Genomic DNA, 17,283 nt, shown 5'->3' on the forward strand with positions numbered 1-17,283 from the left:
TTCTCTACAAGGTTTTTTTTTTGAGGAGTGTTTTCTTGGCTTCTTAGAGAGTCAAGGCTAGGGGGCATTAAAATAACAAGAGTTGGTAAAGCCTGTTGAGGCATTCTTTGTGTGATTTTGGGCAGTATAAGAAGTTGTTGTTTATCTACTCTTCATATACATCACACTGTAGCCAGGTATAACATATCCCTCTTAATGGGTTTGGCAACCATTAAGAGGATCTCTTTTTGGGGTAAATTGTGTCCTGTGCTATAGGAAACCTCATGAGCATTAGAGAGCAGTATACTGTATATTAATTGAAGAGAATGACCAAACCTATTATTCAAGACAGTGATCATTACATTTGTATTTACACTAGTGTGTGTTAGAGCAATCAATTTTAAAATGTTTATTTGGACTTTTTATTTTTAATTGTCTAATTTCTTTGTATATACTTTTTCATAGTTTTGATTTTAATCTTTTCTGAGCATGAATGTATATTCTTTATTTTTATTCTCTCCTTCCAGTACCATGGTGCTTTGTCTAGGTTGGCACTCACTTCTGACCAAATAGTGTTAGGTGATACAAGCTCTCGAAGGCTCTACAATAAGTCTCCTGACTTTTGTCTCACTTTACTTCAGTCCAATGTTGAACCACATTCTGTTTTTTTCTTTAGTTCCCTGTTTCACCTAAAGAAATAGGCAAACCAGTTGCTTGTCTATATGGGCAAAGTAATTGTGCCGCCTGTAAATGCCATTGCTGTTTGTAATGAGTTAAAGTAAAAAAATGATTCAATGTTAGAACATAATTGTCTGTCTACAGCTTTCTGAGTCAAACAAGTACAATTTAAAAAAATAATATCTTCCAAAAAAAAAACTGATGAAAAACACGAAAACAAAAATATCTGATTGAAAGATGTAAACAAATAAAAACTGTAAACATCTAATAATAATAGTAATAACACTATAGTACTGAACCAGGCCAAGGTGAGCATACAGCTAGCAATAAAACTGAAAACAAAGTCTTAAGTGAAGGAAATAAAAACACTTGGATTCACTTGGCTTGCAAGTGTGTTCAATACACACATTATGCACACTACACTACAACCAGTGTCAGAGCTTGGTCCGCATTGCTGTCAGTAAGTTGAACCCATTTCCAGTGAGAGTTGGACTCCGCCAGGGCTGCCCTTTGTCACTGATTCTGTTCATAACTTTTATGAACAGAATTTCTAGGCACAGCCAGGGTGTTGACGGGGCCCGGTTTGGTGGACTCAAGATTGGGTCACTGCTTTTTGCAGATGATGTCCTGTTTCCTTCATCAGACCATGATCTTCAGCTCTCTCTGAATCAGTTCGCAGCTGTGTGTGAAGTGGCTGGGATGGGAATCAGCACCTCCAAATCTGAGACCATGGTCTTCAGCCGGAAAAGGGTGGAGTGCCCTCTCAGGGTTGGAGACGAGATCCTGCCCCATGTGGAGGAGTTCAAGTATCTCGGGGTCTTGTTCACGAGTGAGGGAAGAATGGATTGTGAGATCGACAGGCGGATTGTTGCGGCATCTGCAGTGATGCGGGCTCTGCATCGGTCTGTCGTGGTAAAAAAGGAGTAGAGCCGTAAGGCAAAGCTCTCTATTTAACAGTCGATCTACGATCCTACCCTCACCTATGGTCATGAGCTAAGGGTAGTGACCGAAAGAACGAGATCATGAATACAAGTGGCTGAAATGAGTTTCCTCCGCAGGGTGTCTGGGCTTTCCCTTAAAGATAGGGTGAGAACCTCAGTCATCTGGGAGGGGCTCAGAGTAGTGCCATTGCTCCTCCGCATCCGAATCAGATGAGGTGGCTCGGATCAGGATGCCTCCTGGATGCCATATTTAAACTGGTGGTGTGTTATCATTGGTATCAGCATTTTAAATTAAAAAATAAATTCTACAATCATCTACATTATATTGGATTCTTCAGCTATTCAGGGAAAGTACTTTTACGTAGCTAGGAATTTTGCTTTGTTTCTTTAATCATGAATTTTGCCTTCATTTTGACTTTAGCTCGTTTCCTGACTATTATTTTGGTGTGCCCCAAATTTACATCTGAATACCTTCATCCATGTTTCTTTTACTTTTAACCCCTTTAATGGGAAGTGTGTCTTTAGATCTGTGCTCTGCATGGTTCTGCCGTCTAGTGTAATTTTTTTTAAACTCGGTGGTCAGAGATAGTGGCAGAGGTAGGGACATTGTTTGCTTGGGTGAAAGTTTTATGGTAGTTTTGAGACAAAAGAACCCCTAGCAGTACTTTTTCTTTCACTTACCCTCAGTCTCATTTCTAAGGGAAAAGGATTTAGTTTTAATGTTTATTTTTAGTGGACGGATGTCTTTCTTTTAGCAGTGTACCTTCGCAGCTTTTATTGTGTGCAAAGTTACAAGCGTGTTTTGAACATTCTTATTTTGTGAGTGGTAAATCAGTTAGTAGTTTTGTCCATGCTTTGGTGGTTAATAAGTTTCTTTTTTGAGATTTGTTCCTTCTGTGTAGCAGTTAGACATGTGTTATATGATAATGAAGGATATAGTGACACTGGACAAGTTTCTCCAAAGATGTATAAAATCAAGCATTTCTTTGACCATTGCATTTGAAAATTTTCTGGAACTTACATTCCAGAAGGAGATCTTTCAATCGTTGAAAGTTTACTGCAATGGAAAGGCCGTCTAGGGTAGACGGTATAAATTAAATAAAAAGGTAAAAAAGATCATGTCTTAGGATGGAATCCTATAAGCTTTGTGAGGTAAAAAACATATATGTGTGGAATATGATGATGTACACAGGAAAAGATACAGAACTTGTATACAAAGCAGGAAAGGTTGAATGCATAATTTTACAAAACCATCACAGATTGTGCTAACACTTGTGGAAGCTACTGAATCAGGGTTATCTGATAGGACTAGACAATCACTACAGCAGTCCCAAGCTGTATGAATTTTTGAATTTGATGGAAACTGATACGGTAGGAATAGGAAGATCAAACAGAAAGGACCTGTAAAAATCTGTGATGACAAAAAATTGAAATCAGTAGAAGATGCTGCTGCATTCAGAAATAAGTTGATGGCTTTGAAGTGGAAGGACAAGAGTGATTTTTGCATGCTGAGCAGACATCTCATAAGAGATATGTAGTGTTTTTGTCACACAAGCAGAGGAGGGAAATTATATACTGCTGCAGAGACTGCAATGTTCCACTCTGCACTGCTCTGTGCTTCTGTGCATATGTTATAATAAGTTTGTTATAATATTAAGAACTAGCAAAATACCCGCGCTTCGCAGCGGCGAAGTACTGTCCTAAAATTTTTATTAAGAAGAAAATTAAACCTTTTTAAACTGAGGGAAAATACACCAATAATTATTTGTTAAGGATCTCTTTGGATACCACATTGTGAGTTCGGCCCTCCGGTTGTAATATGACCAAGCTGTGCGCTGAGCTTACTCTTGAGCATGCAACCTCCAGTTGGCCAAGTGAACAGTAATCTTGTTTCAAATCTCACAGCTTGGATTGCTGCTGTCATAATCGGTTTGAGTTTCATGGTTTGTTTCAATTATGATAGTATTTGTAGGACTTGTGTTGAAGAGACATTTGGCATCTGTCAAGCGTTGTAAGTATACAACCGGCTTCATCGATAACTTCACATCCAGCTTTTAAGAGTTTAAACATTCATAAACATCAAAGTGTCCACTACTGAAATTGTCACCTGTGAATCTAAGATGTTTAAGAGGCATTGGCGGTTGTCGAAAGATGTAAAATATTTGGCCATTTCAGTACACTTGAAAGCGACAACCGAACAATTCAGTGGCAGCCATCAACTCACATGCAGATCCATAGGTGAAGGGCTTAAGCATTTCACTCTTATAGTGCTCATGTGTAGTATAATTATCTCCTGTACCGTCATCAGTCCACACCTTGAACCTGTCCCAGTCATTCAATACATAAGACACAATATTCCTCCGAAATATCAAGAGTAAGCCTGATATGGCCGTGCAATATGTAACACAGAGAATGGAAAAGGTAGGTGCCATCTCTGGGCATGGAAACCACTCGGTAAGTGACAGTTCTTTGATCGATGGTGATCACCTCGTTAGACATGTTAATGGGGGTACGGTTGGAATGATAAAGGAAATGGGTACCTGAACAATGTAAAGTAAGTCTAAAATACCTACACAATAACTACAATCGTAATAAATGAACAATAAAACAGCGGAGAAGCTGTGGATTAAATAAAAATGCCGTAGTTATCAGCAGGGAGATGTGAATCCCGTGGCGAAGCAAGGAAGGGAATATAGAGACAGGAGCGACGGATGGCCTTATATAGGCAGGCAGCCAACAACGTGGGAGGCGTTGGGATGGGGGACCCAACGCCGCCTCACACGGTGACCAAGCTGCAGGCTATGGACGTATATATGTTAGTAAGTAGGATTCAGTTAGCGTTGGGAACCCGCGTACCAAATTTCTTGAAGATGGGCCCTTAAGTAACAAAGACAGTTGAAAAGTTCAATATGGCGGCTGACAGTGGCATCATACCACCGAAATAAGTACGTACATTGGTTTCGGTTAGCTCAGGGAAGCCGCCTACCAAATTTCGTGAAGATGGGGCCATCAATAAGAAAGTTCAACATGGCGGACGTTGTCGACCGTTATGACAGTTACGCGTAGAATTTCGAAATGAAACCTGCTTAACTTTTGTACGTAAGCTGTAAGGAATGAGCCTGCCAAATTTCAGCCTTCTACCTACATGGGAAGTTGGAGAATTAGTGACGTTGGAAAGTTCAATATGGCGGCTGACAGTGGCATCATACCACCGAAATAAGTACGTACATTGGTTTCGGTTAGCGCAGGGAAGCCGCCTACCAAATTTTGTGAAGATGGGGTCAGCCTTCTACCTATACGGGAAGTTGGAGAATTAGTGACGTTGGAAAGTTCAATATGGCGGCCGACAGTGGTGTCATACCATCGAAATAAGTACGTACATCGGTTTCGGTTAGCGCAAGGAAGCCACCTACCAAATTTCGTGAAGATGGGGCCATAAATAAGAAAGTTCAACATGGTGGACGTTGTCGACCATTATCGACCGTTATGACCGTTATGACCGTTATGTGTAGAATTTCAAAATGAAACCTGCTTAAATTTTGTAAGTAAGCTGTAAGGAATAAGCTTGCCAAATTTCAGCCTTCTACCTACATGGGAAGTTGGAGAATTAGTGATGAGTGAGTGAGGGCTTTGCCTTTTATTAGTATAGATTGGGTCACTGCATCTGTTTTAGATCTTTTTATATGTATTTTTTAATCTTTTTCTGTGTAACATGCCATGAAGAGCTGAGCCAGATTTAGCATAGAGTGTCAGCATTCAGAATTGCTGGGCCAAGCAAAGCATAAAGACAGACAGGGACAGCTGGAAAGCTGTGTTGTAAGTCCTAAAAAGGATTAAGTGTCATTTGAACCTACTGTTTGATGTTCAGCACGGAATTGTTTGCCTTGTTTGGAATTGTAATGGGAGCCTGATCGTGTAGAAAACAATATAAAAAAAGATGGAGCCTGTGTGGATGAAAGAGATTGGTCCAAAATCCACCTCCGTTGTGACAAAAAAGCAGTTTCTACACGACTGAGTCCCCAAGAGAAATCCTTGGTGAAATGAAGCTTGCCTGTTTCTCCTGTCTGTACAGCAACATAAGCCACATTAAACAAGCTAAGTATATTCTGCCTTTTCTGTGACTTTGTCGCCGCCTATCACTGAAAAGAGGGATATCGCCGTTATTATTTATAATTATTTAAATATAGGTTTATTAAAACGCCGCAATATAAAAGAACATATTTCCAAGGAGCTAACACTCCCATCGGAATCAGCATACCACACGCAACTGGAGTACTAAGTGAAAAATGGAAAATTTGCACATATTGTAAATAAATCTACAAAAAAAGCATGAAATTAGCTTATTGTTGGTAACAAAAAATTGTTTCAATGATTTTGTTTGTAGTTTAAAAATGTTTTTCTTCCAACAATTTAACTTGCATGTAAATTAAATAATATTCTAGTACAATTCAACCATTTCTATTGATAGATAAAAAAAACCCCACTAGGGGAGCGACTACTGAAAAAAGGGCCCCAATTAAAGGGGTTAATACTTAGGTACCTGAGTTAGAACATTAGAACAATCTAGACGAGAACAGGCCATTCAGCACAACAAAGCTCACCAGACCTATACACTTATTTATTCCAAAAAAACATCAGGCAAGTTGAGTTTTGAAAGTCGCTGAAGTCTGATTGTCTGTCACACCACTTGGTAGCTTATTCCAAGTGTCTATTTTCTTTGTGCAAAGAAAATCTTCCTAATGTTTGTGTGAAATTTACCCTTAACAAGTTTCCAGCTGTGTCCTGTGTTCTTAATGAACTAATTTTAAAATAACAGTCTTAATCAACTGTACTAATTTGTTTCATAATTTTAAACACTCTAATCATGTCACCTCTTAAACTTTGTTTGCATAAACTGTATAGGCTCAGCTCTTTTAATCTTTCTTAATAATTCAACCCCTATAGCCCTGGAATCTCTTCTCTGGACATTTTCTAGTGCTGCTATGTCTTTTTTGTAGCCTGGAGACCAAAACTGCACACAGCACTCCAGACTCTTGCACACCAAGTATTTATTGCCTCAATCACAGCCGCAAGTACAATTAAGCACAAGATAGCACCCAGCAACTCTTTGTCTTCTCTCTGTTTCTCACAAATCACTGCCTCCTCCACTCCTCCTTGCAGGCATTATCCACCTTTCTTCTAACTTGACTTGTCCATGTAAGGCAGCCAGCTCCTTTTACCTAATCTCTGGGAGTCATTCCGATGGCATGATGTTGCAGCTCTGAGGAACTTCCCGGTTAGGTTGGATCCCTGTGAAGTAGGGACTCCCAATTCCTGCAGCTCCTCCTGAAGGCCCCCATGGGACCCAACAAGGTTGTCCCACGGGACTACAATACCCAGCAAGCCTTGTGGGCACCTATGCGGGGATCCAATCCTGGGCTCGCTGCCATCTACACTGCTGAAAAAACATTACTTTAACATGGCTTTCTCCTAACTTCACTTTAACTTAATACTGATACTCTGTATGTTCAATTCATCATAATAACTATTCATAGTGGCTCTAAAATCCGTACTGACCCCTACTCTCTCTTCTGTTTCTTTTTCCGGTTTCTTTGTGGTGGCGGCCTGTGCCACCACCACCTACTGAAAGCATCATGATGCTCCAACATTGATGGACTGAAAGCCAGAAGTCTACATGACCATCATCATCAAGTCCTTCCATGAGAACCCTAAATACAAAGAAGACTGTTTCATTTATGTTAGGTAGATTGCCCAGAGGGGACTGGGCGGTCTCTTGGTTTGGAATCCCTGCAGATTTTATTTTTTTTTCTCCAGCTGTCTGGGGTTTTTTTTGTTTTTTCTGTCCACCCTGGCCATCGGACCTTACTTATTCTATGTTAATTAATGTTGACTTATTTTTATTTTTTGTTATGTCTTCTATTTTTCTATTCTTCATTTTGTAAAGCACTTTGAGCTACATTTTTTGTATGAAAATGTGCTATATAAATAAATGTTGTTGTTTTTGTTGTAGTGTCCTTGGGGAGACAAAGCCCTATGTGTGCCGCTGGGTTACAGGTGAGGGGACAATGTCTTTCATGGCTCCCCTGGGTACAGGGCAGGAAACAGGCAGCCCTAAATATGGAGCTAGTCATACTGACATATACACCTAAACTGCTGATTGTTAGGCACATTGCAGCCACTGGGTTATGAGCATATGAGGCTTGTTTACCTCACTGAACCCACCAGCACTACTGCCAATGAAGGAATGCAAAGATCTGTGTAAGAATCTTTACCCAGTTTCTAACCATGCTCACTTCTCCAAGCATTCGCTTAATTTTATTTCCATTGTTTATTTGCACTTGTATCTGACTTTTGTGGGGAAGAAGGAAGCACAAGTTGAAATTAAAATACCATTGCTCAGTAAACTAACATAAAGAGAACGTGCAGCAGACTGCATCCAGGTATGATAATTGGACCCATGATGTCCGAACTATGAAACTGCATACTACAATGCTTACACTAACTTACACTTAGCAAACTTACACTAAAATCAGCACTTACAAATCAATGTAGCATCAAGTCCTTCATCAAATGCGTCATTCTCATTACAGTCAAAACTGTGATCAGAATCTGAATCAAATTTTGTGTGTAACAGTGTGTAAAAATGCACTATTGCAGAAGCCATTAACTTCCTGTCTTTTACCCACAGCTGTAACATGTCATATTAATGACCAATCGTAGATAACAATATATGATTAGAATGGCTTGATTTTCAGCTATCCAGTGTTAATGCGCCCTTCACTGTATGTGGCATAAGGCAGGTAGGTCTTTGATAAAAGCAGATTCACTAAGCTGTGATACGCTGTTTGCCTCAGGGTATATGTGCATATATCATAAATCATACATTTTCATGTTGTCTGCTCTCTTTCATTAATATCTGAAAGAAGACATCCTTGGGTAGGTAAAAATACCATTATTGTTTTTGAATGACTTGTTGGTTTACTGCAATATACATAAACAACTTTTAATTATGGCTGTGTCCTGCCAATTGAACATTTCATGCATAAGTGGCTACCAGGCAAATTTACACCCTTACCAATTTGCACATAGAGGTGGTTGGAGGATGCCACAGCAACACTTCTGAGTTTATTGTATGAGGACTTGAAAGAACCAAAAAAAAAACACGTAAGATTTCTACTTATAGATTTCCTGTCAACTTTTAATAGAATTTAACCCTACATTTTAGTTGACAAACTGATTGATAAATTCTGTTTGGACCCTAACTTGGTGGGGTGGATTTTGCTGGACTTTTTAACTAACAACACAAAGAGTGTGTGTTAATGGCTGTTTTTCTGCTAGACCTAACAGATCCATGGGGACACCTCAAAGCTGTGGTCTGTCTCCTGTTTATCTTATATATAAATGACTACAGGAGTTCACAGAAGAACAGACATAACCATAAATTTGCTGATGGCTCTGTCATTGTCAGTCTGCTACAAGATAAGGAGGACAGACATGGACCGATTGCTGATGAATTTGTACAATGGTGTGATGGTTCATTTTTACAGCTAAATATCTGTAAGGCAAATGATACAATTGTAGTTTTTAAATGCTCCCTTTCTCCCACTATCTCAACATACTGAGATATATATAAAAAAGAGATAGTTGATGTGAAGGAGTAGTATAAATATCGTCAATCACTGATAACAAGTTAAACTTTCATCTTAACACAGAACAAATTTGTAAGAAGGGGCAGATACGGTTATTCTTTCTTAGGAAATTCAATAGTTTTAAACTGGACAAAACCATACTTTTTTAGTATTTTATTGAATCTGTTTTTACATTTGCTTTTATTTCTTGGTTTGGCAACCACAGCATTAAGAAATATAAACTATCATAACAACATTGTAAAATTATTGTTTTGCAGCAAACCTCTGTGACTGAACTGTACCGCTGCCCCGGGAGAACAACTCACCCCAGGTTACCGCACGATTAGAAAACTGCTGGAGCAAAGCAGTTCAATGTCAAAAATCTATCGGGCAACGTGACCAACACTCATCCTTTTATTTGACCCCTCACCAGCTCAGCATTAAACTACAAGCCATATCACAAAATAAAGAAGAGTCAAAAGAATAACACATATATATTTTACATATAAAAAAAACAAACAAAACAAGTACATAGCAATTAAAACCACCCCTCCCGGTTTAGGAGCACGATATTCATGAATAGGAGAAACCATTTTGTCCAAATAGGTTTATTGTCCTTACTGTTTTTGGCAAAGAGAAATCCTACCGGAATACGCTGGCCGTCGAGCCGATAACAAAAAAGTTCAATCCTACCGGTCCAAGGAAACCAAAGAAAAAACAGAGTCCGTCTTCAGAGCATGTCTCCCTTGTATCACTGAGCGAACACAAAAAAAAAAACTTTTTCCAGCAGATATTTTACTTAGCGCTCGTCTCTTCTCTTTGCTACACTACAAGATGTCGCTCTCTCTCCCCTTCTTTTCTGGTGTTTAAGTCACACCAGCACCAACCTCCTTGACCGCGTTATGACCTCCCCCTTAAAGGTGTATTTACAGTGTCCACTTTCCTTACAATGCACCCTAAGGAGCAGCAAACTGCCCAGGGAATAATAGCACATGTGGCATCCGCTACAAAACTATATTACAAACAGGTTATATTGAAGGCTCAATAACCATCCTCTATTTCCTAAATATAAATTGTTGCAGATATAAGTTCTCAGGTATAAAGAGCAACAAATTTAAGAACTCTTTTATTTCTACAACTACAAGCATTTTGATTTCTCCTGTTTGTGGGGATGCTGCTGAATTCTGAGTTATTTTGTGTGTGGATTGAGGTAATTATCCTTCTTTCTACTTATCTTGAGTGTTTGTACTTATAATAACACTGGTTGTCAATTGATAGGTCTTGGTTTATTTTCTTGTATCTAGGTAATAGCACTCCAGCCACCAAAAAAACCATTTCATCTGAACTAGTGTGGTGCTGAGGTGTCACCTATTGCAGGGCTGCACTCAGGTCCTAATTCAGGATCTGGAGTTGATTTGTCATGTGGTGGGTGCGGCATTGTGCTGTGTCAGCACATGCTCCTAACCTCTCTTTCTGTGTAATAGTGTCTTATGTTTTCTACTTTCCTGCTGCAAACAAATTTTCCACTGGGATAATTCAAATCTACCTTATGTAAGACAGAGATATATATTCAATTAGAAAGCCCAGATATGAGCTGTTGCTTGTTTGTTTCTAGACCAAGTTATGTTCTTTCATTTTTAAAAGTAAGGAAAATAACAAACATGCATGATGCTCAGGCTACTCAAGCTTACCCACACTAGAACATGACATTACTCTCATGATGTGACAGAACTTACAGCTCTTGTATGATGTAGTATTCCTTTTTGGTTTCAAATGTATCAATTAGCTGGAGAATGTTCGGATGACTGACCCTAAAAAATAAAAACAGACAAATATTAATTTACAAATAATGCATGCATTTCACACTAACAAATATCAATACACTGAACATTTTTCAGTATTGGTAGTCACTGTCCTGAGCTACCACTTGCTACAGCAGCCCTAGTGTCTCTTTTTATTACTGTGGTTTATACATTTCTACTCTCTTATTCGTTGTCAGAAATCTACATAGAGTTAAATGTTAATATGACATGAAGGAAATTTCAGTTGCTCTTGAATTCGTGACACACTTTTTATCCTTTCTTGTCAATACTGTTGAGGTAGCACTGAAGTTTATGACATAAAAATTGACAGCACCCTTTTGCAGAACAAAGCCGTGCCAGCTGGTGGAGCTGCTACTGTGTTGTAAAGGAAGGATTGTGATGAATATGGCCTACATGGAAAACAGGAGTTGCTGTTGAATAAAATTGGTGAGCTCCTGACACATACACTAATCATGGGGTATTCAAATATTTTCAGTTAATGTGGTTAATGTAAAATTGGCTAAGAGTTGAAATTCCCAGATCCATGGTAGTATTAGATAGGTTTTAGACAATAGTGCACACAGAAATTGCAGATAAAATGGCAAAAGGAACAGGAAAAGATACGCTCTTTTGCATTTTGAACCATACCACTGTTATAGCATGTGGAGCTACTTGATGTTGAACATAAATCTGGCAAGAGACTTTTCACTGTTTATTGCTTTTATTGTGCATATTTTCTTCCTCTGTTGATGATGCAGTCACATGGACATTTAAAAAAAGTATTGATTTTAGTTAGAAGCAGATAACATTCCATACAAACAAGTCAAACTTAATAAAGCAAAATTCCACCCTGATCCAAGGGAAAGAGATAAGAGCCAACAAGCAAAGCTACTCTTTAAAAGCAGCAAGAAAAGAAGAGTATCCTTTTCCCCGAAAAGGAGGCTTATTCTAAAATGTTGCTGATTAGATCTTATCCCTAGTATATATAAATGATTTACATTGGAATATAAGTAAAAAGCTGGTTAAGTTTGCAGATGATACCAAGATATTATCTATCGATAATTTGGAATCTATTATATTGTAGCGACCCATGGTTGAGTCTTAAAGTTTCCAGAGCCGTGCTCAGCCGTGCACTTCCCCCAAGCAGGTCGGCCAGCTGAATGCCAGCGCCATGCACGCAGCTGTACCTAGCTCATAAAGCCAGTGAGCACTCGTGTCCCATACACCGCACGACTCCGAGTGTCTTGGCAATCATTGCTTAGATGAAATCTTAGCAATAACACAGCTCTGTCCTGTTGTATCTCTTTATTAAACAGATAGCCAGTAAACAAAGCTCAATCTCATTGCATAGCCATTGCCAGGGTCATTAACGAAGCCACCTTTCTCAATGATGGTAGCTATTTACAATTTAGTAACCCCGGACGGCAATAACCCAAACCCATCCCACCAGTTGAACACAAACACATACAACAATTACAACAGGAACAATAATTCGATTACCTTGCTAATTTAACACAACAGTAAACTTTACATAAATTACCCACAATGCATCACGCCGCCAGCGCTCGCTGCCGGGTCGCTACACAATCATTACAGAAGGACTTGGAAAGCATACAGGCTTGGGCAGATTTGTGGCAGGTGAAATTTAATGTCAGTAAATGTAAAGTATTACATATAGGAAGTAAAAATGTTAGGTTTGAATACACAATGGGAGGTCGGAAAATTGAGAGTATACCTTATGAGAAGGATTTAGGAGTCATAGTGGACTCTAAGCTACCAACTTCTCGACAGTGTTCAGAAGCCATTAAGAAGGCAAACAGAATGTTAGGTTATATAGCACAATGTGTGGAGTACAAGTCCAAGCATGTTATGCTCAAGCTTTATAATGTACTAGTGAGGCCTCATCTGGAATACTGTATGAAGTATTATGTAGCCAAAATGTAGCCAATAAGCCATAAGTACATATGTATTTTTGCACAATGCCTCCAGGCCTCATTGCTACCTTCAATAACAGTAATTCCTCTATCATTGTCATCATCTGCTGTGTATAATACATTTTATGAAGGGTCATATAGAATATGATTTCAAAATTAAATATCAAGTGATATAGCTTAGGGAACATATTAAGCACCTGAATAACAGAGAATACAGAATATAATACAGAGTCTAAATTGAATGAGATGGAACATAAAGTGGAGTAAAAAGTGAACATGATTAGTGCCCTGCTTAAATATGTTGAGTACTGCTTTAGAAATTGTTAGCAGGGACATATAATACAGGTAAAGTTTTGTAGTTTCCTAAAGTACTACTCTCTGCCATACTACTTGGTGACTTATTTCATGTGTCTGTGGTTGTCTGTGTGTAGAAAAACCTCCTAATGTTTGTGTTAAATTTACCAAGTTCCCAACTGTGCCCCAGTGTTCTTGTTGAACTCATTCTAAGGTAACAGTCTCAATCAATTATACTCTTTCCTTTTATAATTTTAACACTTCAATCATGTCAACTCCTAATTTCCTTTTGCTTAAAATAAAAAGGCTCATCTGTTTTAATCTTTCTTCATAACTCATCCCCTGTAGTCCTGGTATCAGCCTTGTTGCTGTTCACTGGACTTTTTCTGACGCATGTACTGTATGTCTTTTTTGTAGCCTGGAGACCAAAACTGCACAGAGTACTCCTCATCTATGTATTGTAAAGCTTCAGCATAACCTCCTTAGACTTGTACCCCACAAATTATGCTATATAACCTAACCTATTACCTATATAACCTTAATGCTTTCAGAATACTTCCTGGAAGTTGATAGTGATGACTCCACTACGACTCCTAAATCCTTCTCATGAAGCATACTTTCAATTTTAGACCTCATATTGAGTATTAAAATCTTAATCCGGCACATATTTGTTCAATCTGGTATGCTGTCTAAACTCTTCTGTAATGACTCAACAGATTACTAAACTAGGCTACCGTGCATATTAAAAATCAATATGATCCAACATCTTCAGACAGGGACTGTGATTCTGTTTTAATTACAAGATCTGTGAAATTCTCCCTAATCCTCTAAAAACATTTACCTTATTCTAGCTGTCTGAAACAGGACAGTGTTCACACTTTTTGAAAATGCAACAGACTTCACATATATAACATAATGGTGAATGGACATTTTATTTATTTATTTTTAATGAGAAAAAAGTATAAACATTCCTATCCTTGGTTTGTTTCTCACGTACAAGGAGTCATTTCTTATTAAGATTTCCTATTCATTATTTAGTTAAATAATCTGCAGTTTGGTTCTCTTTCATTTGAGATGAGACTCTACTTTTGTATTTCAGATTGCAGATAAATCTTTTGTGTGGATTACCTTACAAAATAACCTAATAGATAGCAACTGCAGATACAAATTGTTAATCTATCCCCTCTGACCTATTTGTGTGTGCTTTACTTAATTGTAGCGTCTTGTCTCTGAAAGGTAAGCAGGTGGCACTGTTGTGTAGCAGGTCCACAGCTCATGTCCAAAGGCCACTTTTTAAAATAAATAATCATCGCACTCGTGGCTTAGCGAGGGGGCATGGTTTGTGTGTGGCCGAACGGTTCCAGGGGAATTTGTGATGCGGGCGGTTCTCACTTAAGTGCACAGGTGAGGAGTCGTCCTCATCCGTAATTGTTCCCGGGAGCGGCTGATTGCCACAGCTGATCCACGTCCCCGTGATAAATAGAAGTGCGAGGTGGCTAGCAGGGGAGAAAAAAAAAAAGTAAGAAAGAAAAAATGGGTGGAGGTTGCAGGAGAGGAAGGTGGCTGGAAGCAGGTAGAGGAAAGCTGGTGCAGGAGAGAAGGAGAGTGAGCAAGCGCAAGCTCGCACTGTATGCAGGTAGCTGTGTGGTGGTGGGGTGTTTGGCTGACACCCAAGGGCCGACGGTAGTGGTTGCTCCTGCTGATTGCTCCTTGAGAGCAGCAGTGACCAGGAGCAGGTTGGCTCACTTCAGCAAGGGCAGCGGGAGTCAGAGATTTGGAGTAGAATCCCCAGCGTGAGCGCCCTGGCCGTTTGGGGAAGCCAAGCCTGGCAGGGGCTAAACGAAGCCAGGGATTGGGAGGCCACCAGACCAGTCAATCAGAAGAAGGTCAGCTGCATGTAGGTCAGGTGCATAGCCTGGATGGGAGAAGCAGGGGTGTCACCAGTAAAAGAATGAACCGTGCTTTGTGTTTTTAAAGAGACTGTTTCTAGCCATTGTTTTAACCTCGTTTTTTTTTCCAATGGATTTTAACCTCTACAATTTCACTCATTTTAATGGATTATTTATTTATTTACTTTGAAGCACTGCACTATTTATCTGAACACTGTTTTGCTGTTGCTGTTTTTAATAAAAGCACTTTGCAGTTTTTGTACCATCCCCTTGCTATGCTGTGCCTCACTGCCTAGCTCATCAGTGACATTACCGACGGTGTCAGGTTCAGGGCTCCCAGAAGGAAGATGGGAGCATGCAGCGAATCCGCATTATCACAGGCACTAGTTGTCATTCAGATATCACAGTTGGCGGTAATCTGTCAACACATAACAAAAAAAAAATAAACTCCCTACAAAATGTCACTCTATAACAGTGAACCAATCAAAAACCTCTCAACTTTTTATAACCACTTTGATTATTCCACTCATCTGTGACACCTTATTGCTGAAACCCAAGCAAGTGGGATATAAGAAAAAAAATCCTTGAATGTGGTCAGTGTGCTTCCCCCAGGATGTCTGGTCCCTTAGGCAATTACCTAGATCACCTAAGCGATGTGCTGGCTCCATTTATTATAAACCCAGGCAGTACTTGTGGACAAGAGAATAAGAGGGTCAAAGCTGAAAATATGAGCGAGAAAAGGGCACAATTATCCATCCATTATCCAACCCACTATATCCTAACTACAATGTCACAGGGGTCTGCTGGAGCTAATCCCAGCCAACACAGGGTGCAAGGCAGGAAACAAACCCCGGGCAGGGCGCCAGACCACCGCAAGGGCACACACACACGCACCCAGCACACACTAGGGACAATTTAGAATTGCCAATGCACCTAATCTGCATGTCTTTGGAATATGGGAGGAAACCAGAGCACCTGGAGGAAACCCACGCAGACACGGGAAGAACATGCAAACTCCATGCAGGGAGAACCTGGAAAGTGAACTCGTGTCCCCTAACTGCAAGGCAGCAGCGCTACCCACTGCTCCACCAAGAGCACAAGCAGAAATGCATAATAGAAATAAACCATAGAAATGGTGCACAGTAGGCGCAGGTCCACTCCACATATATAACCAGGGCATAGCCTTCTGGGAATTTCACCAGGGCAACCATCTTATGGTGCTTATTCCTACTTCCCACTATAAATTATTGGCCCTTTTGCAATCACATACCCAGGGCAGATGGACTGTAGCAGCCTAGTGATGTGTTTGAAGTGCCTGAAGGGCTTTGTCTGCAACATGGCAATCACCAAGCTGCTTTTATGCCAACTCCTCCAAATAGTCCTGTCCTCCTCAGAAAGGTCTAGACTATCCAAGGAGGTTGTTCCACTCAGGTTTAGATCCAGGTGCATGATCCTATTATTTCCATGGCACACCTGGGTAGATCTTACGGAGCACGCAGGTTGAAAAACATTGCTCTAATCGACTGCAGCTACTTTCATGATGCTTGAATTTACCAGAAAGATGTTTTAGGTCTCATGCCCCCATCATTGTACTAAACACTTTGACAATTTGAAACAGCAAACGGGAAAAACAAAAAAATGCATTACTTACACCATATCCAGCTAACCAATTCCATTTGTCATAAAAAGAGTGGAAGAAATCTATGTATTCTCATCCTCGATCACTTGCCTGCTGCTAAATTCTTAAGTAACGTTGGTCCAGGCTCCTTTAGCTTCGTTTTTTGTTCAAACAAATTATTTATGAAGTGAGTATTTCATTAAAGAAATAACTGAATTTTCTTTGATTTCTGAAGTTCCACTTGAAGTTTCCATCTCTTTAAAGTTGTGCTTGCTCATCTGTAGTTATGACAATGGCGGGTGTAAACTGTGAACCATTGACGTGAACTTAAAATAGCTTATTGACAATTGTCCAATCACGTTAGATTAAAAAAAAAACTAAAACAATACTAATTTGCTTCCAGTAAATGTGGGGATTGTATGGGGCCCAGTGAGCTGTCCCCCCCGAAAAATATGAAAACAACCAATTAAAGGGCCACCTCAGGTCACTTGCTTGTCAAAAGAACAAGGACTTGCATACT

General features: G+C 39.6%; 1 protein-coding gene across 1 annotated transcript in view; it reads right to left on the reverse strand.

Moving 5' to 3' along the window:
• LOC120542512 (caM kinase-like vesicle-associated protein) overlaps nucleotides 1-17,283 on the reverse strand; it is an 807,007-nt gene that overhangs the window by 213,597 nt on the left and 576,127 nt on the right. The window contains exon 5 of the mRNA XM_039775025.1: nucleotides 10,963-11,037. Coding sequence (XP_039630959.1) covers nucleotides 10,963-11,037 — 75 coding nt within the window. The remainder of the gene's footprint in view (nucleotides 1-10,962; nucleotides 11,038-17,283) is intronic.

The sequence above is a fragment of the Polypterus senegalus genome, chromosome 13, assembly GCF_016835505.1.
Source record: "Polypterus senegalus isolate Bchr_013 chromosome 13, ASM1683550v1, whole genome shotgun sequence".
NCBI classification, from domain to species: domain Eukaryota; kingdom Metazoa; phylum Chordata; class Cladistia; order Polypteriformes; family Polypteridae; genus Polypterus; species Polypterus senegalus.